General features: G+C 47.0%; 1 protein-coding gene across 6 annotated transcripts in view; it reads right to left on the bottom strand.

Moving 5' to 3' along the window:
* The window catches only part of CACNA1E (calcium voltage-gated channel subunit alpha1 E), a 584,956-nt gene that overhangs the window by 266,401 nt on the left and 293,629 nt on the right, over nt 1–24,926 (bottom strand). For all 6 annotated transcript variants that reach the window (XM_077332237.1, XM_077332232.1, XM_077332235.1 and 3 more), the window contains exon 6: nt 854–957. In XM_077332237.1, coding sequence (XP_077188352.1) covers nt 854–957 — 104 coding nt within the window. The remainder of the gene's footprint in view (nt 1–853; nt 958–24,926) is intronic.

Here is a 24,926-nt window from a genome sequence, read left to right as displayed (position 1 = left end):
TAGATCAGCTGCAGAAAATGGCTGCTCTGGAGGTGGACTCTGTGGTATTATACCCTGTTGGAATCCTGCCCCTCCCCAAACCCAATGCATTAGACTCCACTGAGGTTCCTCCCCAACCCAAATCCCACCCACTCCAGCCCCACTCCCAAAGTCTCCAGGTAGTTCCCAACCCAGTACTGGCAACCCTAGGTGGGACTTGGGGATCCCCTGGAATTAGAGCTCATCTCCGGACTACAGAGATCAGTTCCCCTGGAGAAATTGGCTGCTTTGGAGGGTGGACTCCCTAGTATTATCCTCCACTGAGGTCCCTCCCTCCCTGCCCCAAATCCTACCCACTCCTGGCTCCATCCCTAATGCCTCCAGGTATTCCCAAACCCAGAGGTGGCAACCTTGCACCACCCGGATCCCAGGTTCTGAGCCTGAGGACACCTGGGCACCCCACAGTCTGTGGTCACCCCAAATTTCACATCCCACAGAACTCATTTTGTCTTCGTAGGCTTTATTGTCGGTCGATGACTATAAATCAATAAACGACTGTGCTCCACAGTAGCTAACAAAGTGGTCAGCTAGGGAGTGGTTAGGGATGCCAGCCTCCAGGTGGGACCTGGGGATCTCCCGGAATTCAAGCAACAGAGAGCCGTTCCCCTGGAGAAAGTGGTCGCTTAGAAGGTGGAACAGATGGCGTTATACCCCACTGAAGCCCCTCCCCAAACCCCGCCCTCTGCAGGCTCCACCCACAAATCCTCCAGGTTTATCCCAACTTGGAGCAGCAAACCTAGAAGTGGTCCATGCTCCCTTTTACGGGAAAGTGGAAGCGGGTCAGGGAGGTGAGGAGGAGGAACCGGATGCTTACTGGGAATGCCTGAGACAAGTTTCAGAGGCCTGAGCACTCGCACCGCCCGCAGAGTCCGCAGGTCCACATGGGTGTTGAAATGCGTCCCTGCCGTGGCGAGGATGCTGGAAGCAAACAAAAAGAGAAAGTTACTATAGATAGCTCTTGGGTAGCTGTGCATCTGCCTGCCTCCCGGCCTGCAGGAGGGGGCGTTACGCACCCCAGGCACCTGACAGCCAGAATTGGTGCACCTTACCCTCCTCAGTGAGTCAACAGCCATTGCTCGGTCTAAACTTAGCAGCCTTAAAGCAGAGCTGCAATTAAAATATACTTGCTGGTGCTGGGGGATTCACAGTTTCCAATGCAATGGGATCCAGTTCCAGCCAGCCTTGCATTATTATCAGGAATTGGAAACCTCAGAATTGTCTACGAGGCTGGAACCAGAATCCTCAGGGGCTTCGGCCAGCTAAGCTATCGCAAATTGTGCCTGAGCAAATTCAAAACTCACTTCAGGCCGAGACGGAAATGGGATTTTGCATTACCTACCTTTGTCTTTGCCTGGGAGTAGGAAGGCTTTTGATTGGCCAGGCCTTGTAGAAATACTAGCCCCCCGGCCCCCTGACCGATTCCGCACACAATGGATAATGCACTTTCAATGCACTGCAGAAGGAGATTTTCCTGTTTCGCACTGGAAAATCCAGTTGCAAAAGCACGGCGAAAGTGCATTGTCTTAAGTGGGCAGAATGTTTGAACAATGTCTTCTATCTGCTGTTTTGAAGGCGCCCATTTCCAGCATGAGCCCTTCACTTCTAGGTCCAGATATAACCATCCACTGTCTGACTGGCCCCCAGCCGATAGAGTTCTGATTTTAAAAGGTCATTAAAAAAATAAACAAGGTTCTTGCCTTCATGTCCTTGCCTCTCCCTGTTTCCTTCTCTCTTCTCATCCCCTTTTGACAAGTTCAAATATGTTCCCACCAGCCTGAAACTTTGAAGCGGAGCACAATGCCAAATTTTGATTTGCATGTGTGTGTGTTTGTGCTAGAGATGCCAGCCCCCAGGTGGGGACTTAGTGATCCCCTGGAATTACAGCTGGAATTACAGCTCATCTCCAGACTAAAGAGAACAGTTCCCTGGAGAAAATGGATGCAACAGGTGCTAGATTAGGGGTGGTGGTGGAAGAATTCTGTAGATGGGCTCTCCCTCCCCCCAGGACCTGTAATGGCTGAGGCTGGATGCCCCTGGGAGGGGACTTCACTGGCAGGAGCAGCTCTCATGCAGCAGGGATCTGCAGCCTCCGAGTCTTAGAGGGAAGTGGGAGGAGGAGGGGGTGGTCATGGGTGGGGGACAGAAAGTGATTGGCTGGCTGCTTGACCGACAGGCAAGCCAGTTGGAGGAGGCGGCACTCATGGGCAGGACAGCCAGCCTGAGTGGGTGTTAAGTGCTGAGTAGCACTTAAGCCATGAGACCAGCTCCTCCTCCAAGGCCTTACCAGAGATATATTATGTGGAACAGATGTTTCTCTCTCCTTCCTTCCTTCTTCTTCTGTTGTCTCTCCCCCATTATCAGAATTAATGGCCAGATCACAAAAGATGTCTCCCCACTGGATTTTTTTAAAACACAGCTTCCGATGGCTTCCTGTTTTAGCAGAGAGACAGCTGTGGAAGGGGCTACTCGGTACTTTTGCCTCCCACTCAGAATCATTTCTCCATTCAGAATGGCCCACCTCAGGATGGTTTTCTTTCAGCTGGGAGAAAAGAGAATAGGAACCTACACGTTTCCTCCTAACCGTGAGCAAGCTGTTGGGAAGGGGGAGAGATTCTGAGTGGGTGCAGGGACAGGATTAGACTGCCTCTTCCTTATTACTTAGAACATTTCTACCCTTCAGGAAATTATGAAAGGCAGCTGATACCAACCAGCAGGCAGCTAATAAGAAAAGTAAAAAAAAATAAAGTAATAAAAGAATGTGCAACCAAAGTAAAAGCAGAACAGTCAAACAACTGGAAAGAGTACAAGTACTGAGAAAATCCCAACAATAAAATGCTCGGGGATAAAACGTCAACCAACAAGAACGTGCCATCATATTTTTCCAGGCTCAGGTTCAACAACTAGAAATCGACAAAAATGATCTAGTACCCTCGATGAAGATAAATGCTTTCACTCAGGCCCAGTTTAAGGATTAAAATGCCAATAGGACAGGCACCATTCAAGCATCAAGGAGGAAGGCATTCCACAGTGGGAGAGGCATTTTAGAGAATGTCTGGCCCCTAGCCGCCCTTTGCCCCTCTTCTGAGGGTGTGGGCATTCTTACTAGGCCTTGGGATCGTGATCTTAGAGGTGCCAGGTCTGGGTTTGAAAATTCCTGGGGATTTGAGGGGATTTGAGGGGCGGATTTTTTGGGGGGGAACGAGAGGGACCTTGGTGGGGTATAATGCCATAAGTCCACCTTCTAAAGCTTGGGGAAGAGAAAGATCTTGATGGGGCATAATGTGGCTTGTGGTCTGTGCACATGCTCAATGAGCGATGCACATGCTCCATTACTAACAAAGTATGTGGATTGCCCTGAATGGCCAAACCAGGGTGTAAACTGCACGGAGCTTTTATTCCAACCCCAGATCGATTCAGTCCCTGCCCTCTATACAGAATGCGATTTCTGTTTGGATTTTGGGCGATTTTAATTTTCCTTCTGCAGCAAGAAGGATTGATCCGGAGTGACCCTACCTTTATTGTGCGATATCTCAGACTGCTTTTAATCCTGAATATCCAGCTTGGGAAAGAAAGCTCCATGGTAGAGAACCTCTGATAGGCTACATCAGGTCATGTGACACACTTGCCTTAAAGGAGAAGCCCCTAATTTCTCTCAACTTCTGTCGGTCCTGGATTTTTCCTCCCTCCTCTGCCTTTTTTGATCCTCTCCCCCACCCCCTCCAAGAAAAGAACGAGGCTCCCTGCCTGGCTCCTCTTCCCCCCCCCCTTCAAGAAAAGAAAGAAAGAGGCTTGGCTCCCCCCCCACCTTCTGAGCCTCCCTAACCACGTGCAGAAGACTTTCCTGTTTCAATGGGGAGGGGGGGAGAAGACCCGAGTTCAAAGCGATCTGAATTCAACAGGATTGACAATGGAATAAAGAAAGTAAGTGCAGACTCTGCCCAGGTAATACACATGAGATGTCGGAACAATCTTCCCCACAGGAAAATCCAGTTGTGAAGAAGAAGAAGAAGAAGAAGAAGAAGAAGAAGAAGAAGAAGAAGAAGAAGAAGAAGAAGAAGAAGAAGAGGAGGAGGAGGAGGAGGAGGAGGAGGAGGAGGAGGAGGAGGAGGAGTTCTTATATGCCACTTTTCTCTACCCGAAGGAGTCTCAAAGCGGCTTACAGTCGCCTTCCCTTCCTCTCCCCACAACAGACACCCTGTGAGGTGGGTGAGGCTGAGAGAGCCCTGATGTCACTGCTCGGCCAGAACAGCTTGATCAGTGCCGTGGCGAGGCCAAGGTCACCCAGCTGTTGCAAATGCGGGGTTGTGCACAATTGAACGTGGCATGCCAGATTAGAAGTCTGCACTCCTAACCACTACACCAAACTGAAGGTGAGTGGAATGGGCCCTGTAGCCAGTTGTCATTCCGGGAGATTTCCAGCCACCAGCTGGAGTCTGGGAATCCTATCTTAGGTGGTAGGCAGAATGGTGGTAGCCATTCTTTCTCTCCTAATGTTGCTTTGTTTAAAATATTGTGAGGAGGCAGATCACACATCACTTGTCAACTGCCTTAGACTGTAAATCCCTCCAGGGAGAGACCTGTCTATTTTTGTTTCTGCTTCTCTAGTATCAGGTATGTATTTCTATTCCCCACACTTGTCTTCTAATAACTAAATTACATAATAACTCTCTTGCCCTCCTAACTATCCAAATTTTGAGCCTCCCTCCCGCCCTCCTTTTCCCTTCTGAGTCCTCCAATTTAATACCTGACTGGCTACGAGTCATTATTGTTGGCTGACACAACGATGATAATTGTGGATTTAAATTATTTTCAACTGTTTTAGTATTTAAATTCTGATTAAGTGTATTGGTTTATTGAATTTTATGCTGTGTAAACCGCCCCAGGATAGAACCACTGAGAGGGGTGGTATATAAATCCCCAAACAAATGAACAATGAGCTGTTAGGCAGAATAATTTCAAAACTAGCCAGGAAATGTTTCTTAGTATTTTTATTTCCCCCAAGTCCCACAAACTTTTCATCCAATGAGGAATGTGCCTTGAATTTTAAAAAAAAAACAGTCTTTTGACTAAACTGCCCCATACCCGTGAGCCAAAGGCCACAGATATATTATTTCAATCCTGCCAAGAAGAAGGGATCCTATTGAAGGACTTCATTACAAAAATTAAGTTGAAAAACAACCACTGATGAAAACTCACTTGAAAATGGTTAATGTTTATTATAAATTGGATAGGTCCTTTTTTCTGTCATCAAGCTTTTGCTTAGGGCCAGCGGATTTGACATCTATCATCCTCCCCATCAAAACCACCCCAGAATTGAGTTCAGTTCTGGGAGACCTACAGTGAAATGCTCCCATTTTCCTTCATACTGTTTTTGTTACTTGGTATATTGTTGTAGGAGTGCGGATTTCCTCTGGCTGAGCTGGGTTCGATTCTGTGCTCCCCCACATGCAACCAGCTGGGTGACCTTGGGCTCGCCACAGCACTGATAAAGCTGTTCTGACTGAGCAGGAATAACAGGGCTCTCTCAGCCTCACCTCCCTCACAGGGTGTCTGTTGTGGGCAGAGGAAAGGGAAGGCGACTGTAAGCCGCTTTGAAACTCCTTCAGGTAGAGAAAAAGCGGCATATAAGAACCAACTCTTCTTCTTCTTCTTCTAATTACATTAAATGTCATTCAGTAGTGTTTATGGCCAAAAGAGAACTGAACCTGAGAGAGGGCCAGGAGAAGCTCCAGGTGTCTTGCTTTAGTCTAGGCCAGCTTTTTTCAACCTTTTGACCAGGGCAGATACCCTGAAATAATTTTTCAGACTTAGAGGAGTCCCCGAAGTGATGTCAACTGGCCACGCCCCTGCCACACTCCAGGAAATGACATCAGGAAATGACTCCAGGAAATGACATCATTACCCACATCCTTAGCCTTTCTTTTCCTCTCTCCCCAGACCACCCTCCCCCCCACTCTGCTTCATGTAGACCAGAAAAAGAGCAGGCACTGAGAAGATAGCCTGCCCCTGCAATACCACACCACTTCAAAGTTCCCATGAACCCCCTTCAGAGCTCCCACGGAGTCCCAGGACTCCATGGACTCCTGGTTGGGAACCCCTGGTCTAGGCTGAGAAAGATTTGCAGAATGTGCTCCAGGATTGGAAAGGGTGTGTGTGGGGCAAGCAATCTCAAAAGATCTCCTTCACCAAGAGCTGCAATGAACAAATTGCAGAAGTCACTCACACTGCCTTTGATTTTCTCGATTTCCTTTCATATAACAGCAGGCTGACATTTTTAAACCATTTAAACCATTTTTCCATGTCCCTTGCCAGCCATCCAACTGGATCAGCGCTTGGCTGATATTGAGGCCTCAGCCAAGTGATTCCATTCGGATCAGCCCAAAAGGACCTGAATCAGCTTTTTAATAAGTTTATTTGATTTATATCCCGCCCCTCACTTATGTCCCGGGGTGACTAAGAACATTTTAGTTACAATACAATAGAAGACTATAATTAATAAACACAGTTCCCATTAAAATAAGAGCAATAAACAATAGGCTTACAGAAGCTGGTAGAAACAGATTGCTACCCTCGTTGGTCCTGATGTGGTAGCACACAGTTACCTGGGAGCAATTTACAATATTGACATGGAGAAGGAGGGGAAGGCCTGTCAATCTGCTATGATACCGTATGCCAGGGGCAGTGTGTTGGCCTCAGCCAAAGGCTTGGGGGAAGAGCTCTGTTTTACAGGCCCTGAGGCAGGGGTAGTCAACCTGTGGCCCTCCCGATGTTCATGGACTACAATTCCCATGAGCCCCTGCCAGCAACTGCTGGCAGGGGCTCATGGGAATTGTAGTCCATGAACATCTGGAGGACCGCAGGTTGACTACCTCTGCCCTGTGGAACTGCTGGAGTTCAGACATGAACCTGATCTTGTCATTCCACCAAGCGGGGGCCCGGGCAGAATAGGCCCTGCACCTGGTTGAGGCCAGCCACACCTCTTTGGAGCCAGGGATCACCAGCCTGTTGGCATTGGCTGAGCATAATGCTGATCGGGGGGGTGTACTTGGATAGGCAGTCCCTTAGGTACACTGGACCCAGACCACAGATGGCCTTAAAGGTTAATACCGGCACCTTAAACTTGATCTGGAATTCAACTGGAAGCCAATGCAGCTGCTGAAGGATCGGTGTTGTATGAGTCCTCCAAGGTGATAGTGTGAAGACCTGAGCAGCTGAATTTTGGACCAGTTGCAGTTTCCAGAACAAGGAAAAGGGGAGGCCTGTGTACAGTGAGTTACAATAATCCAGCCAAGAGGTGACTGTCGCATGGAATCACAGTGGCCAGGTGGTTGTGGTGATTCTGTTCTATGAAAAATGGTGCAGGAGGGAAGGTTGAAGACCCTTCTCAACAGGCATCATTGTCCTGATCTTAACATGGTCTTATATGCACAGGAAATGAGGTGAATCTCAATCCATAGAATCCTAGAGTTGGAAGGGTCCATATAGGCCACCTAGCCCACCCCCCTGCTCAAGGCAAGATCAGCTTATGATCATGTATGACCCCAAACGTAGTTGTGTGTTCCGTAATGTATGAAGAGGGTGGACCCTTATCTGAATTCAAAGCCTCCCAAATTTGTACTCCATTCCTTGGGAATATCAGTCTCAACAGAATTACAACTGCTGAGAAAATGTGAGCCAAATGACCCTCTTGCCCCTTAGATGAGATCAATGCACATAAACTGGAATGTAGCAATGTTCATGCAGAGAAGATAGTAATAATGGACTCCCAAAGTTGTTAGTGATTAACACTGTTCTGTATATATTAATTAATTAATTACTTGAAATATCTGTCTTATTTCCAAAAACCACTTATGACTGTGAAAGCTGGACTATGAAAAAACCGGACAAGAGGAGAATTGATTCATTTGAACTCTGGTCCTGCAGAAGGCTTCTGCGGATTCCACACACGGCAAAAGTGACAAAATCCTTGAGCGCATAAAGCCCAATATATCACCGGAAGGAAAAAAATCACAAAACTTCAGCTCGTTTACTTTGTCCATATCATGCAATCCAACTCAATGGAGAGAGCAATCAGGCTAGGACTGATCAGTGGTGAAAGGAAACCAGGCCGAGAAAGAACACGGTGGCTAGACACAATCAAAATGGACACTGGCCAGAGCATTATGCAGCTAAAAGAAATGGTGCAAGATCAAAAGATCTGGTGACACCTGAGCCGTAGGATCACCAAGAGTTGGACTCGACTGAATGGCTAACTTCATCATCATCATCATCATCTTCCACCCTTTCTTGGCAGAAACAACCAAATTAAAAGCACGTCATTCTAAAATACAATGTTAAATATGATTCCAATTAAAATTTCTAATATAGATTAAACTCCAATGTTGCCCATAAAATCCCTGTCCTGGGAAGGGAGGGGGCCGGGATGGTATAAACCTCACTAGATGGCATAAGAGCCTCTTGTGGCGCAGAGTGGTAAGGCAGCATACATGCAGTCTGAAAGCTCTGCCCATGAGGCTGGGAGTTTGATCCCAGCAGCCGGCTCAAGGTTGACTCAGCCTTTCCATCCTTCCGATGTCGGTAAAATGAGTACCTAGCTTGCTGGGGGGTAAACGGTAATGGCTGGGGAAGGCACTGGCAAACCACCCTGTATTGAGTCTGCCATGAAAACGCTAGAGGGCGTCACCCCAAGGGTCAGACATGACCCGGTGCTTGCACAGGGGATACCTTGACCTTTAGATGGCATAGTCTGGCAGATGCATGCTAGTTTGTAGAGCTGGTATACTTGATTATGGGGCAAGACTGTGGCAGAATTCCTCCCACCGCTCAAGTCAGCACATGGATGTGCCAGTCCATTGTGCCATTCTATATAATTACAACCTGGGCTTTAAAGCTAGTTGAGATGTTGCTCTTAAAAATTGCTACTTTTCTTCATGGCATGTATTTAATCTCCCCTCAGGGCACGATCAATCTAACGGGGAGACAGCTCTCTGTAGGTAGGAGTCTTTCCCCAAGTAATGTGACAACTTCTCAAGATTAATGTTCTTCAAACTAGGGGGCACATGATGCCCTTTGGAACCATCAGAGACATCAGACAGTAAACAAGCCACAAAATAGGAGACCAAGACGTATTAGGAAAGGTTGGGGGAGCTTGGTCTGTTTAGCCTGGAGAGGAGACAACTGAGAGGGGATCTAATAACCATCTTCAAGTATTTAAAAGGGTGCCATATAGAGGATGGAGCAGTTCTCTCTTGCCCCGGAGGAATGGACCAGAACCAATGGGATGAAATTAATCCAAAAGAAATTCCGTCTAAATATCTGGAAGAAGTTCCTGACAGTTAGAGTGGTTTCTCAGTGGAACAGGCTTCCTTGGGAGGTGGTGGGTTCTCCATCTTTGGACATTTTTAAACAGAGGCTGGATGGCCATCTGACGGAGAGGCTGATTCTGTGAAGGTTCAAGGGGGTGGCAGATTACTGTGGATGAGTGATAGGGTTGGGAGTGTCCTGCATAGTGCAGGGGGTTGGACTAGATGACCCAGGAAGTTCCTTCCAACTCTATGATTCTATGATTCTTTGATTCTATGATTCAGCCACTGAAATGAATTGCTGAAGGCTTCCATGGCCAGAGTCAATAGGTTCCATGGCCAGAGTCAATAGGATTTCCAGGTTGTACAGCCATGGTCTGAGAGTTTCCGTCTATGCTGTTTCACCGGTCACTGTGGCTGGCATTTTCTGCGGTAGGACATGGCAAGATGGGAATCTTTCCGTGCAAAAGGGTTGAGCTAAAGTTCAGCTGAAAGAAGGTGGCCAGGAGACCAGCGGTTATGGTGAATGCCAGTTTTAGCTAGGCTGGCTACTTCAGTAAGTGTCAACTCGAGAAACGAATAGAGGTTTATGTTTTGTTTTGCAGGATTTAAGGAAAAGCAGTGAAGAGCAATCACACCGAAGACTGAAGGGAAGGCTTAAGAGCTGGTTTTATGCGCTCCAAACCAAACCAAACCAACCCAACCCAAACTACTGAAATTAATTAGGATCTCCAAGCAAAAAAGCACGGAGAGACATTAAAAATACATGGGGAGAGGGAACAGTTCTATATCGAGCGGCAGTTCGGGAGAACATTATATACTTCTGCAGCCAAAGTATTTTCACTGCTGCTACTCGATGCTACGATCTCCCAGCCAATGTCTGTACAAAGAAGGCTTGTGCCTTCCAGTTTCCACTTGGGTCGCACAGTCCTGTGCCTGTGATGTTTTAAGTGTTCTCCCCATCAACTCTCTGAGCCTGCTCTGTTTTCTCACTCTTCTCTGCTTCACTCTTCGGGGAGACGGGGCTTGTAGATGCTGCTGGTGTAGTTGAGAGGACAATCCCCCTCATGGATGCATCCACTCAGGAGCGTGGGGGAGGATCATTTATTTATTGTATGGCAGGTGTAGTGTAGCCACGAGATGCAAGGGATGTTGGGAGATCGTTTGCCACTGGCTGCCTCTGTGACTTTCAATCAGCCTCGTTCCAGGCTGGTGTAGTGGCTAAAGAGCAGTGGCCTCTAATCTGGAGAACTGGGTTTGATTCTCCACTCCTCCATATGGGTGACCTTGGGCCAACCACAGCTCTTTTAGAGCTGTTCTTGCAGAGTAGGTCTTTTAGAACTCTCTCAGCCCCTCCTACTCATAGGGTGTCTGTTGCGGGGAAAGGGAGTGTAGGCGATGGTAAGCCACTCTGAAACTCCAGGGAGGAAAAGCAGGATATTAAAAGCCGCCTTCTACATGTTCTCTAAGTTCCAACCCCGCTGTTGCTTTGAAGTTTGGTAATCATTTAGATTGAGCTGAGACAGTCTATCCAGAAGTTTATTCATTCACCTACTGGCATAAATCACCACAAACTGCTTGAAAGTTCATCCAAAGTTCATGCTGCTTGACCTGCCATGAACTTGAGTTTGTGAACTCTGAACTGGTCAAAATCCATCAGGAACTTCAGTTCGTTAGCCTGTTTGTGCCTATTCCTACCTTAAATATATCTGACTGTCAGAACTTAATACAATGGAATGTCTTGGAAGATGAGTCTTGAGGATGCTGGCTCAGAATTCTCCTTGTGATCCGCCAATCATTTCCAGACATACGTGAGTTTTTCCTAAAGTACCACACTGGGACTGTTTGAAGACAGGATAATGGTGCAGGAAGGAAGTCTGAAGATCCTTCTCCACATGCACCATGGTCCTGCTCTTAAAAGGGCATTATATGCACTGGATGCAAACTTAAATGGACTTTGAGGAATGGTAGAGGACAGGAAGGCCTGGAGGATCATTGTCCATGGGGTCGCGATGGGTTGGACATGACTTCGCACCTAACAACAGCAACAACAAAATATGCACTGGAATTTAGGAGGACCCCAATCCATGTATGACTGTGTCACATCTAACAGGATGGAGACTCCAAACCTACTTGTGGGCCCCTAAGGTTTGGGATCTTCCCTAAATGAAATGCTAGTTCCCAAATACTCATCAGACAGCAAGCCTTGAAGGGGTGGAAGACCACTGCCTTGACCCATACTTCTAGGTGCAATTCTACCAGACAGTGGCAGTAACCAACAGGATGCTGTTTAGGAAGTAGTAGAGACAGGCTATACCTGCCAGACAGAAGAAGAGAGACGCACCCAAGTAGAACCAGAAAGAAGAAATCAAGGATAGAGGTTTTGTCGAGTAGTCCAATACTCAGGTGTTGAGCTATTTTACACATTTCCCCCTTAATATCTCATAAAGGTATTCCCAATCAGGGTTTCCTGGAACTGTGGGGTTCTCTGAGAATTCCCCAGAGGTTCAGGTGGTGAAAGTTCAGGTGGTGCCTGGCATCACTAGATATCACTGGAGCCCACTGCCACTGTTCCTTTACAGCAAACACTGGCAGGGGCTCAAGGGAATTGTAGTCCATGGACATCTGGAGGACCACAGGTTGACTATCACAGCAGTGATTCTCAACCTTCCTAGTGCCACAGTTCCTCTTGTTGTGGTGACCCCCAACCATAAAATGATGCAAGTGTCCTTTCACAGAAATCAAACAGAAACTGACCAATGGCGTGAAGATCCTTTGTTCATGATTGTATATAAATTGGTTTTTTTCCGGGGTTTCTCAGTCCAGTTCTGCCTTTTGACCTGCTGAGCTGGGCCGCCACCTGGAGCTCCTAGCAAGAGACTGCACTGTGCTGGAGGCACTGCTGGAGTGGCTGGTGCCTGTAGGGCCCATTATGCACGGCCGCCGAAACGGCGATTTCGGGTCACATGGAAAGCGCGGAGGGGGAAGACGCGACGCACACCGGTTATGCACGGGGCGGGGCGTGACGGCGGCAAAACCCAGAGTAACCGATTATGCACGCGGTGATCCGGGCGCCGCTTCTGGTTGCGCCCCGGTCACCCGGAAGCTGCGCTTTCTTCCGCGTTTCGCGAACGCGGCTTTTTCGGCGGCATGCACCAAAGCTGCGGCCGGTTGCAGCCGGCACCGTGCGTTATCAGTGATTTTATTCACCGCCATTCCACCCCGAATGTGCGCTAAAACCCCCGTGCATAATGGGTCTAGGAGGAGCAGGAACAGTAGCAGTGCCCCCGTCCAAGCTGCTTGCCCTGCTGCAAGCCCTGTGAAAGGGTCGTTCAACCCCCGGGTTGAGATCCACTGCTTCACAGGTCCTACACAGAGCAGACCGAAAGCATCCACTTTCGTTTTATCCCATTGGGTCTTCAGAATGCTGGTCACATTTTGTGGGAGTGTCTGGTGACATGTCACTTCCGGGGGTGGGGGGTGGTAGGCAGGTGCAGCCAGCTGGCCTCACTTCCAGAGTTCCTCGAAGCCTGAAAAGTATTTCAGGGGTCATAAGCACCCATTCAGCATACATTAGGTAATGCACTTTCTATGCTTTTTAGAAGGAGATTCTCCTAATCCACACAGGAAAATTAAGGTGTTTGTAAGCCATTCTGGGACTCCTTTGGGTAGTAAAAAGTGGGATAAAAAACAAACAAACACCTCTTCTTCTTTCCCCCTAGAAAATACAAAGGACTAAACAGAGGCTGTTATACTTCGGTCACATCATGAGAATGATTGGAAAAGAGAATAAGGCTAGGATAAGCAGAAGGCAAGAGCCTCTTGTGGCGCAGAGTGGTAAGGCAGCCGTCTGAAAGCTTTGCCCATAAGGCTGGGAGTTCAATCCCAGCAGCCGGATCAAGGTTGACTCAGCCTTCCATCCTTCCGAGGTCGCTAAAATGAGTAGCCAGCTTGCTGGGGGGTAAACGGTAATGACTGGGGAAGGCACTGGCAAACCACCCCGTATTGAGTCTGCCATGAAAACGCTGGAGGGCGTCACCCCAAGGGTCAGACATGACTCAGTGCTTGCACAGGGGATACCTTTACCTTTACCTTAAGCAGAAGGCAATAGAACAACAACAACAACAAGCGCTGGGGGTTTTATGCCACACTTTTCAGTATCCAAAGGAGTCCCAAAGCAGCTGACAAACAGCTTTCCCTTCTTTTTTTCCACAACAGACACACTACGAGTTCAGTGGTGCTGAGAAAGTTCTGACAGAACAGTTCTGCAAGAACAGCTCTGAGAGAACTGTGCCCGGCCCAAGGCCACAGTACTCAGATGCTAGAAGAACCGACGTGAGATGGATTGACCCAATAAAGGAAGCCACAGCCTTCCATTTCAAGACCTGAGCAAAGACCTAACGACAAGACACGCTTGAGCTCATTCATTTGTTGGGTTCCCATAAATCGGAAGCCCTTTGACGGCATGCAACATACAGGCACGTCATTGTGGCAGGGCAGGTTTGAGGCGGCAGAGGCCGGAAGAACAGTCCCCGAACGCTCATCAGACAGAAAGGCTAGCAGTGGTGGGAGACCACTGCTTCAGCCTACCCTTTTAGCTGCAGTTCTGCCACAATAGGACGCTGTTTGGAAATTAGTTAAGGCTGGCTATACTGGCCAGACAGGAGAAGAGAAAGGCACACAACAGGAGCCAGAAAGAAGAAGAAGAAGAAGAAGAAGAAGAAGAAGAAGAAGAAGAAGAAGAAGAAGAAGAAGAAGAAGAAGAAGAAGTTGGTTCTTATATGCTGCTTTTCTCTACCCGAAGGAGTCTCAAAGCGGCTTACATTCGCCTTCCCTTTCCTCTCCCCACAACAGACACTCTATGAGGGAGGTGAGGCTGAGAGAGCCCTGATATTACTGAAGAAGAAGAGTTGGTTCTTTATATACTGCTTTTCTCTACCCGCTTACATTCGCTTACATTCGCCTTCCCTTTCCTCTCCCCACAACAGTCACCCTGTGAGGGAGGTGAGGCTGAGAGAGCTCTGGTCAGAACAGCTTTATCAGTGCTGTGGCGAGCCCAAGGTCACCCAGCTGGTTGCATGTGGAGGAAGAGCAGGGAATCACACCTGGCTCGCCATATTAGAAACCTGCACTCCTAACTACTGCACCAAGAAAACGGGGATCGAAGTTTTGTGGAGCTGTCCAGAAACCGAAGAAAATTGGGTCATTGTTTTACTAATTCACCTAATTACAAGCCAGCATCTCCCTGGCCGGGCAATTAACCACCTTCATTTCCTCGTATTATTATGTCCTTCTCCCCAGTATGCAGCTGACGAAAACCTGGCTCCCTTCTGAGGAGAGTTCTGTTTCCTAGGCTACCAAGGCAGGAGAAACTATTTCACATCACCCAAAGAGGCCGTGGCCACGGATTCCTTCCTCGCCTTCTCCCCGTTTATTATGACAGATCTGAAAACGGGTGAATGGGAAGGGATAGTTGGTCCATCCGTCATTGGCTTAACCAGACAACCGGCCATGGCTGTTCTCTTCTGGAAATGCTTGCAATAAAATAAAATAAATCCATAGAAGCAGGGCTTGTGTGTGCGGAGGTTGCAGTGTCATAAAAAGGTAAAGGCATCCCCTGTGCAAGCACCGAGTCATGTCTGACCCTTGGGGTGACGCCCTCTAGCGTTTTCATGGCAGACTCAATACGGGGTGGTTTGCCAGTGCCTTCCCCAGTCATGACCGTTTACCCCCCAGCAAGCTGGGTACTCATTTTACCGACCTCGGAAGGATGGAAGGCTGAGTCAACCTTGAGCCGGCTGCTGGGATCGAACTCCCAGCCTCATGGGCAGAGCTTTCAGACTGCATGTCTGCTGCATTACCACTCTGCACCACAAGAGGCTGTCCCAATAAAAGCTGCCAAATTTGGCATGGGCAGCGATACTTCAGGATTGCAGCATTTATGATGATGGCGGTGCTTAGAAAACAAGGGACTAGTCCTAATGTTTGGGACAATGTGCTCAAAAATGTATTGGGAATGGATGGTGAAATCTCAGATGCCAGAGAGCTGGCTATGAGCCAGTGTGGTGTAGTGGTTAAGAGAGGCAGCTTCTAATCTGGTGATCCAGGTTCAATTCCCTGCTCCTCCACATGCAGCCAGCTAGGTGATTATGGGCCAGTCGCAGGCCTGATAGTGCTGTTCTCACAGAGCAGTTCCTCTCAGAGCTCTCAGCCTCACTTACCTCTCAGGGTGCCTGTTGGGGGGAGAGGGAGGGAAGGCGATTGTAAGCCGCTTTGAGACTCCTTCTGGTAGAAAAAAGCAGGGTATAAAAACCAAATCTTCTTCTAGTAGTCGGAAGGAGAGAGGGAAGCAGGATAAATTATACGCTGGGAAAGTTCAGGATTTCAGAGTGTGCCATGAAACACTGGCATCGCCAGCCGGATCAGCACTGCTGCTAGCTAAGCCCTTGGAGTCTGGCACAGTGTTTCCGCCTGCCCACCCCCCACGCCCTATCCACACAGGTTTCACTTCCCTTTTCCTGACCAAATGCCAGGAGGCTTGCAATGAAAAAGAGTAAGCAGAGTTGAACTTGGCACTAAAAAAAAACACAGAGCTTTGCATCTGGAACAATTAAGTGTGCCCTTCTTTGGTCAAGGGTTCTTTGATCAGCAGGGTAGGGCAGCTTCTTCTAAAAGCCAGTTTGATGTAGTGGTTAAGAGTGGCAGATTGTAATCCGGAGATCTGGGTTTGATTCCCCACTTCTCCAGAGTTAGTAGGGTTGTCAACTTCAAGGTGCGGCCTGGAGATCTCCAGAATTACATCTCCAGATGATGGATCTGTTCCCAGTAGGCAGGTTCCATAACAGGAGTGGCCAGACTGTGACTCTTCAGGTGTCCCTGCATAACAACCAACACGATCCCCTGCCAGCATGGCCAATTGGCAGGGGCAACACTCTAGAAAGCCATATCTGAAGCCCTATGTGACAGTATAACATGCTGAGGTCCCTCCCCTTCCCAGATCCTGCCCTCCCCAGGCTCCGCCCCGAAATCTCCAGTACTTTTGCAACTCAGAGCTAACAATCCTATATCCTTAGCCCTTTCTCTGCCTTTGCTGATTGCGATGAAGCTCCTAGGTCCCTTAAGGCAGCTTCGTTGCTTACCTCGGTCTGCAAAGTGTCATGAATAATCCTTACAACAATGATTTAAAAAGTTAAACAGTGTGATTATGAGAAATGTTGCTGTACCGCTCACACCGATGAATGCAATAAAAGGGCGAGGGAATATATTCCAAAATCTCCCTTGCAAAACAAGGTGTGTTAGAAACTTAGAGAGAGAGAGAGAGAGAGAGAGAGAGAGAGAGAGAGAGAGAGCATATGGCACTGTCCCTATTAAATGCAATGCAAAAAGCTGTCATTCTCCAAACTTGCCACATAAGCTGGAAATTCCTAAACCACAGCAGACATGCCTTATAGAAAGAACTTTCAGTTATCAGATCCCTGCTTGGGTAAACGTTAGAAAAAGGAAAACTATAGCCAGGGGGACTGATTAGCCATTGGAGGGGAGAAATGACAGAATTACTGTGTGGGGCTCATCACTAAAAGAGGGAGGTTCAGATCCAAATCTAGACCAGCACAATCATCCGAGCGACCGTTTCCGCACTTTGCGGTCTCGGCTCCCAACAAATCTGGGACGGACGAGGAGCACCAGGCCCAATGCTCCCCCGTGCAGGAGCAGGAAAAGGCATGGCATTTATCACCCGATAAATGTTTAACCAATTTTTTAAATATATTAAAAATTCATCAACTCCCGCCCATTCAGGAAACCCTTCCAGGGCGGTCAAGAAACCTCAGGCCTTCATGAAACCCTGGTTGAGAAAGCCTGATCCACACAAATGAGGGGGCAAGTCATTTGCACTGGGGTTTTCAGCAATGCTAGTAAATAGTAGTAAAAACAAATAAAATGTACTGGGAGGGATGGCGGCCTAGTCTACAACCCGATCTTGTCTGATCTCAGAAGCTAAGCAACAGTCAGCTTTGGTTAAGACTTGGATGGGAGACCCCCAAGGAAGACTGCTGAGGGAGGCATAGACCGACTATCTCTGCTTCTCATTTACCTTGAAAGCCCCTTGCTGGGGTCATTATAAGACTTGTTGACACTTTGAATATGCACAGGCCCTTCGTGGTCTGGGTCCTGCATATCTGAGGGACTGCCTCTTGCCCTATGCCCCCACAGGGCCTTACGCTAATTTGTTGGTTATGCCTGGTCCCAGGGAAGCCCGATTGGCCTTGACCAGGGCCAGGCCTTTTCAGACCTGGCCCCTACCTGGTGCAATGAGCTCCCGGAAGAGCTGCAGGCCCTGCAGGAGCTTCCAGTGGTTCAGCAGGGCCTGTAAAATGGAGCTCTTCCACCAGGTCTATAGTTGAGGCCGGCATGGTCAGGGAGATCTGCATGGCCCCCCTTCCAGGACAGCGGCATGAGTGACGGTTTGCGAGGGACATCTGCACCCTCTTCCCTCCCACCCCTTTATGATATTTTCTGGGAGGAATGAGAATTGCGAGGGTTTTGGTTTTTTCCGTGACATCTTCTTCCTTCTGATCTTTTTTCTTCTGGTTTTTGATTTATGATTGTGATTTTATGTCTGGGGTTTTAATGGGGTTTTATGTAACCCGCCATGAGCTGTCAAATAAATAAATAACTAAATAACAACCACAACAACAACAATAATAATAAAGAGCAAATCAACAAGGACTGAGAGCCAGCTTGGTGTCGTGGTTAAGAGTGGCGGCTTCTAATCTGGAGAACCATGTTGGATTACCCCCTCCTCCTCAGGTAGCCAGCTGGGTGTCCTTGAGCCAGTCACAGTTATCTCAGAACTGTTCTCACAGAGCTCTCTCAGTCTCACCGTACCTCACAAGGTGCCTGTTGTGGGGAAAGGAAGGGAAGGGGATTGCAAACTGCTTTGAGCCTCCATTGGATAGTTAAAAAAGTAGGGTCCAAAAACCCATCTCCTTATCTTCTTACTAAGCACCTGTTCAAAAGACCCAATGGTTGAGCAAGTTCTGTTCCAAAAGGTAAACGTGCCACATTAAGGCATGGAATTACAGAATGATCACTCAGAGTGAATTTTTTTTAAAAGCCATGAGCATATGCTTGGCAAATAACCCACCGCACAGTACCTGAGGTGGGGTACCTCCGCCGCGAAAGCATTACGGCGCTTGAATAACAATTCTGCCGGAGCAATTTGGATCTGTTAAAACACCTTCTTTCTCAGCCACGGAGGAACGATACCATGGAGAGCTGAGAGAAGATGAGGAATATAATAAAATGTGACTCTCTGGATGTGGTGGGTGGACAACACGGATCACAAAACGTGGAGAGAAGAGTGGGCTGTGGAATAAATTATGATGAGATAACTCTTGTGGAACCAGAATCAGTACCTTGCACATCCCCCTTCCCCCCCCCCGCCCCTCCTGATCTTCCTTAGATCTACATAATGATTCTAAATTCTGTACCAGGAGCTTAATCCCAGTTCTGCACATATGGGATGTTCAATTAGAACCTGAATCACCCTCAAACGGGCCCCACCAGAGAAACCCAAATATACATATACATATACATATACATATACATATACATATACATATACATATACATATACATATACATATACATATACATATACATATACATATACATATACATATACACAAATACATACACACAGACACAGACACATATACATATACATACACACACATACATATACATACACACACACACACATATACATATACATATACATATACATATACATATACATATACATATACACACATACATATACATACACACAGACACATATACATACACACAGACACATATACATACACACACACATACATATACATACACACACATATACATATACATACACACACACACACATACATATACATATACACACACGCACACACACATATATATATTTGCACATTCAGCCTCCTCCCCACAAGTGAAGAGATGCCAGCTCCCGGGTGGGGTCTGGGGACCCCCCCCCCAGAATTACAGCTCATCTGTGAACTACAGAGATGAGTTCACCTGGAGAAAATTGATGCTTTGGAAGGTGGAGTCTCTGGCATTGTACCCAATTGAGAACCTTGTCCTCCCTAGGCTCCATCCCCAAATCTTCAGGGATTTCCCTATCTGATTCTGGCAACCCTCCACTAACCCTATTTCCTGCCAGTGACCAATGGGGACATACCCCTGCCTGATGTTTGAAGTAATACAGCCCATATGGGCCTTTATCAGTTCATCAAGAGCTCACTCTAAGTCAGTGGTCTTCAACCTTCCTAATGCCGCGACCCTTTAATCCAGTTCCTCATGTGGTGGTGACCCCCAACCATAAAATTATGCAAGTGTTCTTTCACAGAAATTAAACTGAAACCGACCAATGGCTCTCCTAGGAATGCATTTGTATTTTTGGCAGGACTTAAGCCCTTCTAACTGACCCATCTTGCAAAAACTCTGTGCTAAGATCCTGCTCCCTGACCCACTAGCTTTCTTATTGCAGGGAGATGTTGTGAGAATTCCATCCCAGAGTTTCCAGATTAGTATTCCATGCCAAGCAATTCTTCCAAAGTTACAGCTCACCTCTTAGAAACTCTCAGTTCCATGCATTAAAGGTGTATTTTTTTCCCACTTCCCCCCTCCAAATAATTTTCATGTCATGATTTCCGGAAAACCGCAGTAACAAACAAATGGGAGACTAGGAAACACCAGGGCCAGACTGCTCAGAGAAGGGAACTGGATATTTGCCACATCCCGGCTGGATGCCCAAAGGCTTCCAAATAAGATTTGTGTGTTTAAGGGCCTCTCTGGCTCTGATTCTGCTCTCCCACCGTCTTTAATTATAGGACACACCGGATTAGAGAGAAATCCTATACCAGGTAGGAACACCGCCGGTGTGGGCAGCCTGATTCTCTGCAGAGTTAGGTGCACTTAAGTCCATTAATTGCAATTGGCTCAGGCACCCTGAACAATGTCTAGGATCAAGATGCAAACGGTGATTGTTGCCAGTGGTCATTGTCATAGCACGGCATGCAAGGTTTTAATCCAAAATCTACCAGGAGGCAGAGGATCCTGAGTTGCCACCCCATCTCCTCATGACTCATTCCTTTGGTGCCGTAGAGAAAAATGACACATCATCTCCCAAAGGTTTAGAAATCCGAGAAGGTATCTACTTATATGCAGATGAGACCTGAAATGCGCTGCCCTCAAAATTCCCTTCTATGAAGGCTGGGGTGGATGTGCTCCAGGCATTCCCTGAAGATTCAAACATGTGCTGAGTATTCAGCGAACTTCTGATATCTGCATTAGGCTCACATAGGGTTTGATTTTAAGATTTGATCACTGACATGCAATAGCGCTTGGTATCTGACAGTTCAGGTCTGACCGCATTGGACAGACAGCGTGGTGTAGAGATTTGAACAAAGACATATGAAGAAAAGTTGGGGGAGCTTGGTCTGTTTAGCCTGGAGAGGAGATGACTGAGAGGGCATCTGATAATCATATTCAAGTATTTAAAAGGCAGCCATATAGAATCATAGAATCATAGAGTTGGAAGGGACCTCATGGGTCATCTAGTCCCACCCCCTGAACTATGCAGGACACTCACAACCCTATTGCTCATCCACTGTAACCTGCCACCCCCTTGAGCCGTCATAGAATCAGCCTCTTAGTCAGATGGCTATCCAGCCTCTGTTTAAAAATTTCTAAAGATGGAGAATCCACCACCTCTCGAGGAAGCCTGTTCCACTGAGAAACCGCTCTAACTGTCAGGAACTTCTTCCGGATGTTTAGATGGAATTTCTTTTGAATTAGTTTCATCCCATTGGTTCTGGTCCATCCCTCTGAGGCAAGAGAGAACAACTCTGCTCCATCCTCTATATGGCCCCCTTTTAAATACTTGAAGACGGTTATCAAATCCCCTCTCAGTAGTCTCCTCTCCAGGCTAAACAGACCAAGCTCCCTCAACCTTTCTTCATACGTCTTGGTCTCCAAACCCCTCACCATTTTTGTTGCCCACCTCTGGACATGCTCCAGTTTGTCTACATCCCTCTTCAACTGGGGTGCCCAAAACTTAACATAGTACTCCAAGTGAGGCCGAACCAGAGCAGAGTAAAGCGGTACCATCACCTCCCGTGCTCTGGACACGATACTCTGATACAGCTCAAAATCCCATTTGCCTTTTTAGCCACCGAGTCACACTGTTGACTCATGTTCTATGTGTGGTCTACTAAGACTCCTAGATCCTTTTCGCACATGCTACTGCCAAGACAAGTCTCCCCCATCCTATATTGGTGTAGAACTTTACATTTGTCTGCATCCTAAATGCAGAACTTTACATTTGTCCCTATTGAACTTCATTTTATTCAGTTTAGCCTACTTCTCAAACCTATCAGGATCATCCTGTATTGTGATTCTGTCTTCGGTTGTGTTTGCTACCCCTCCCAGTTTAGTATCGTCTGCAAATTTAACAAGTATTCCCTCTAAACCCTCATCCAAATCATTTATAAATATGTTGAACAACACAGGCCCCAGGACAGATCCCTGGGGAATTCTACTTGTCACTTTTCTCCAAGAGGATGCTGAATCATTAACAAGTACCCTTTGGTTACGATCTGTCAGTTATTGATCCACCTGACAGAATAAGGCTCTATACTGCATTTTACCAACTTGTCAATAAGAATATCATGTGGAACCTTATCAAATGCTTTACTGAAATCCAGATAAACTATCTCCATGGCATTCCCCTGATCCAGCAAGGTAGTCACTTTCCCCGCAAAAAAGAGATAAGATTCGTCTGACATAACTTGTTCTTGCGAAACCTATGCTGAGTCGTAGAAATCACAGCTCTCTGTTCCAGCTGCTCATGGACTGACTGTTTGATTATTGGTTCCAAGATTTTGCCAGCTACAGATGTCAAATTGACAGGTCTATAGTTACCCGGATTCTCTTTTTTCCCTTTCTTGAAGATGGGGACAACATTTGCCTGCCTCCAATCATCTGGCACCTCTCCTGTTCTCCAAGAAGTGTCAAAAATAATTGAAAGAGGTTCATAATCTGCAAGTTCTTTTAGTACCCTTGGCTGCAGTTCATCCCAGAAGACTTTGTTTCATTTAAAGCAACTAGGTGTTTGGAGTGCCCCAACAGTGATCCTAGGGCACCATTCATGTCTCCCCTATTGTGTTGTGTTATTTCTACATTGAGCACTATTTCCCTCACAAGAGAAGACTGAGGAGAAATAGGAGTTAAGCAGTTCAGCCCTCTCTTCATCATCTTCTATTATAATTCCACTTTCTTCTCCTTGCAGTGGTCCTATGGTGTTCCTATTCTTTTTCTTACTTGAAATATAACTAAAGAAGCCTTTTTTTGTTATGTTTAGCACTTCTTGCTAGCCTAAGCTCATATTGAGCTTTAGCTTTTCTAACCCTGTCCCCACAATTATTGATTATTTGTTTATACTCATCCTTGGTAACAAGGCCTTCCTTCCATTTCCTAAATGACTCTTTTTTTATTCCTCAAATCTTTTGACAACTGCTTATGGAGCCACCTTGGCTTCCTTAGGCTCTTTCCATCTTTCCTTCTCAAGGGAATTGTTTGTGATTGGGCCTTCAGAGCATTAAAGGCTCAAGATTACACAGAAGAAGCACCATGATTTTGTTCTGTTTTTATTGATTATTCATGTATCTGATATCATATCTTGCGTCTCTCCTACAGGCCTCTCTTTTCTTTGAATACTATGCCAGCCAATTTCCCTGGGTGACCCTGAATTCTAATTTTGCAAGAGTGGGAAATCTTTATCCATTTATATACTCTACACACTTGTATTTCGGCCTCCTCCAATTCATTATCTTATCTCCTAAACTGAGAAAACAGCCTAAGTCTTTAACCTTTCCTAATCGGCAAGATAGTCTTACCTCTTGCCCTTTTCTACACTTCCAGTTTTATAGTACCATTCCCCCCCCCAACAACAATCAGTGATGCCCAAACTGGAAGCCAAGGCACAGCAACATGAGCTAACAAAATAATTGGTATTTGAATTGTTGGATTCAAACTGTCGGAAGCAGAGTTTTAATCCAGCGGCACCTTGAAGACCAGGGGTGTGACTCTCCAGAGGTCCATAGACTACAATTCCCATGAACCCCTGTCAGCTGGGGCTCATGGGAATTGTAGTCCAAGGATATCTGAAAGCCACATTTTGGCTACCCCTATTGAAGACCATCTTGGGTTTTGCAACCCACGCGTAAATGGAGTGTCAGTCATGGATTGGAATAATCTTCCACCAAGACTTTGGTTGGGACCAGGGCCCCTATAACTTCAATTGGTCCTCCTTTTCACAATGCCCCTCCCCCCCCCAGAGACATCCAGCCTGGAAAAAAATCTCTGTGTAGTAACCAATCTCTGGGTAGCAGGACAATAAATTCATGCTGCTGTAGTTTCTAAATGCTTCTAATTTTCTAGTTTTTATATTGTTTAATGTTTCATGTTTTATTATGCTGATCTTAACTAATGGTTTATTAGTTGTATTATGTACAACACCCTGAACCAGTTTTGAGAGGACGGTATAGAAAGTCAATCATCTGTAACTGCTCCGCAGAGCGGTATAAATAAAGCAGTAAGGGGTGGGGGGGTGCTGTCCGGGATGGGGGGGGGACAACAATTGGCCCCTGGTCCCGGACTGACAAGCGGAGGCCCCATCGGGAGGCAATCGGGAGAATCCACTGGTCTGCATTGCAGCCTCCGGGCCATTCGCTTGACACCTCGGGCTGCCATCTGCTCAGTTTGCCACCGGCCCAACTAGCTCCCTGCCTCCCTTCCACTTCATGATGGCTGCCCAAGGAAGATTTTATCATATAGTGGAAGGAAAAGGCTTTTAAAACTATTTAATGACTTTTAAGACAAAATAATTTGGTGAGTTGCTTTTTTTCAGTGCTTTTAAGTACCGGGCTTGCTGACACTTTTAACTTGCATTTTCAACCCGGGCTGTTTATTCTTTTAGCTGCCTTCTCTAATTCCCTTTCTGATCTTTTTCTCAGAGAGACCAAAATGCCTTGAAATCCACAATGGTGAAGTAGTTAAAGACCAGCGGCCTCTAATCTGGAGAACTGGGTTCAATTCCCCACTCCTCCACACGCAGCCAGCTGGGTGACCTTGGGCCAGTCCCACTTCTCCCCCAGCTGTTCTCGCAGAACAGTTCTCACAGGGCTCTCTCAGCCCCACCTACCTTTAGGTAGTGAAAAGTGGGTATAAAAAAAACTTCCTTCGTCGTCTTCTGCCTTAAGGCTCTAGACAGCGGTCAGCTGAAGAAGTGAAATTGAGCTCCGGCAAACGTGACGGCGGAATTACACTCAGCAGACCGAGACATTAGAGCCAATTAAGGAACACATCTACCTAGAGATCTTTGCCTTAATTAGACCCCAGGTCAGCAAAGCACCGTGGCTGGTGCCCGTTTGAGATCAATGGAACAAATGCCTTTTCTGACTAAGTAGGGCAGATGGGCCGATACTTTGCACACCAACCGTGCTGTGGCATCGGGGAGAAGCT

The sequence above is a fragment of the Paroedura picta genome, chromosome 4 (assembly GCF_049243985.1).
Source record: "Paroedura picta isolate Pp20150507F chromosome 4, Ppicta_v3.0, whole genome shotgun sequence".
In the NCBI taxonomy this organism is placed as follows: Eukaryota; Metazoa; Chordata; class Lepidosauria; order Squamata; family Gekkonidae; genus Paroedura; species Paroedura picta.
This window is presented reverse-complemented; position numbering and strand designations above follow the sequence as displayed.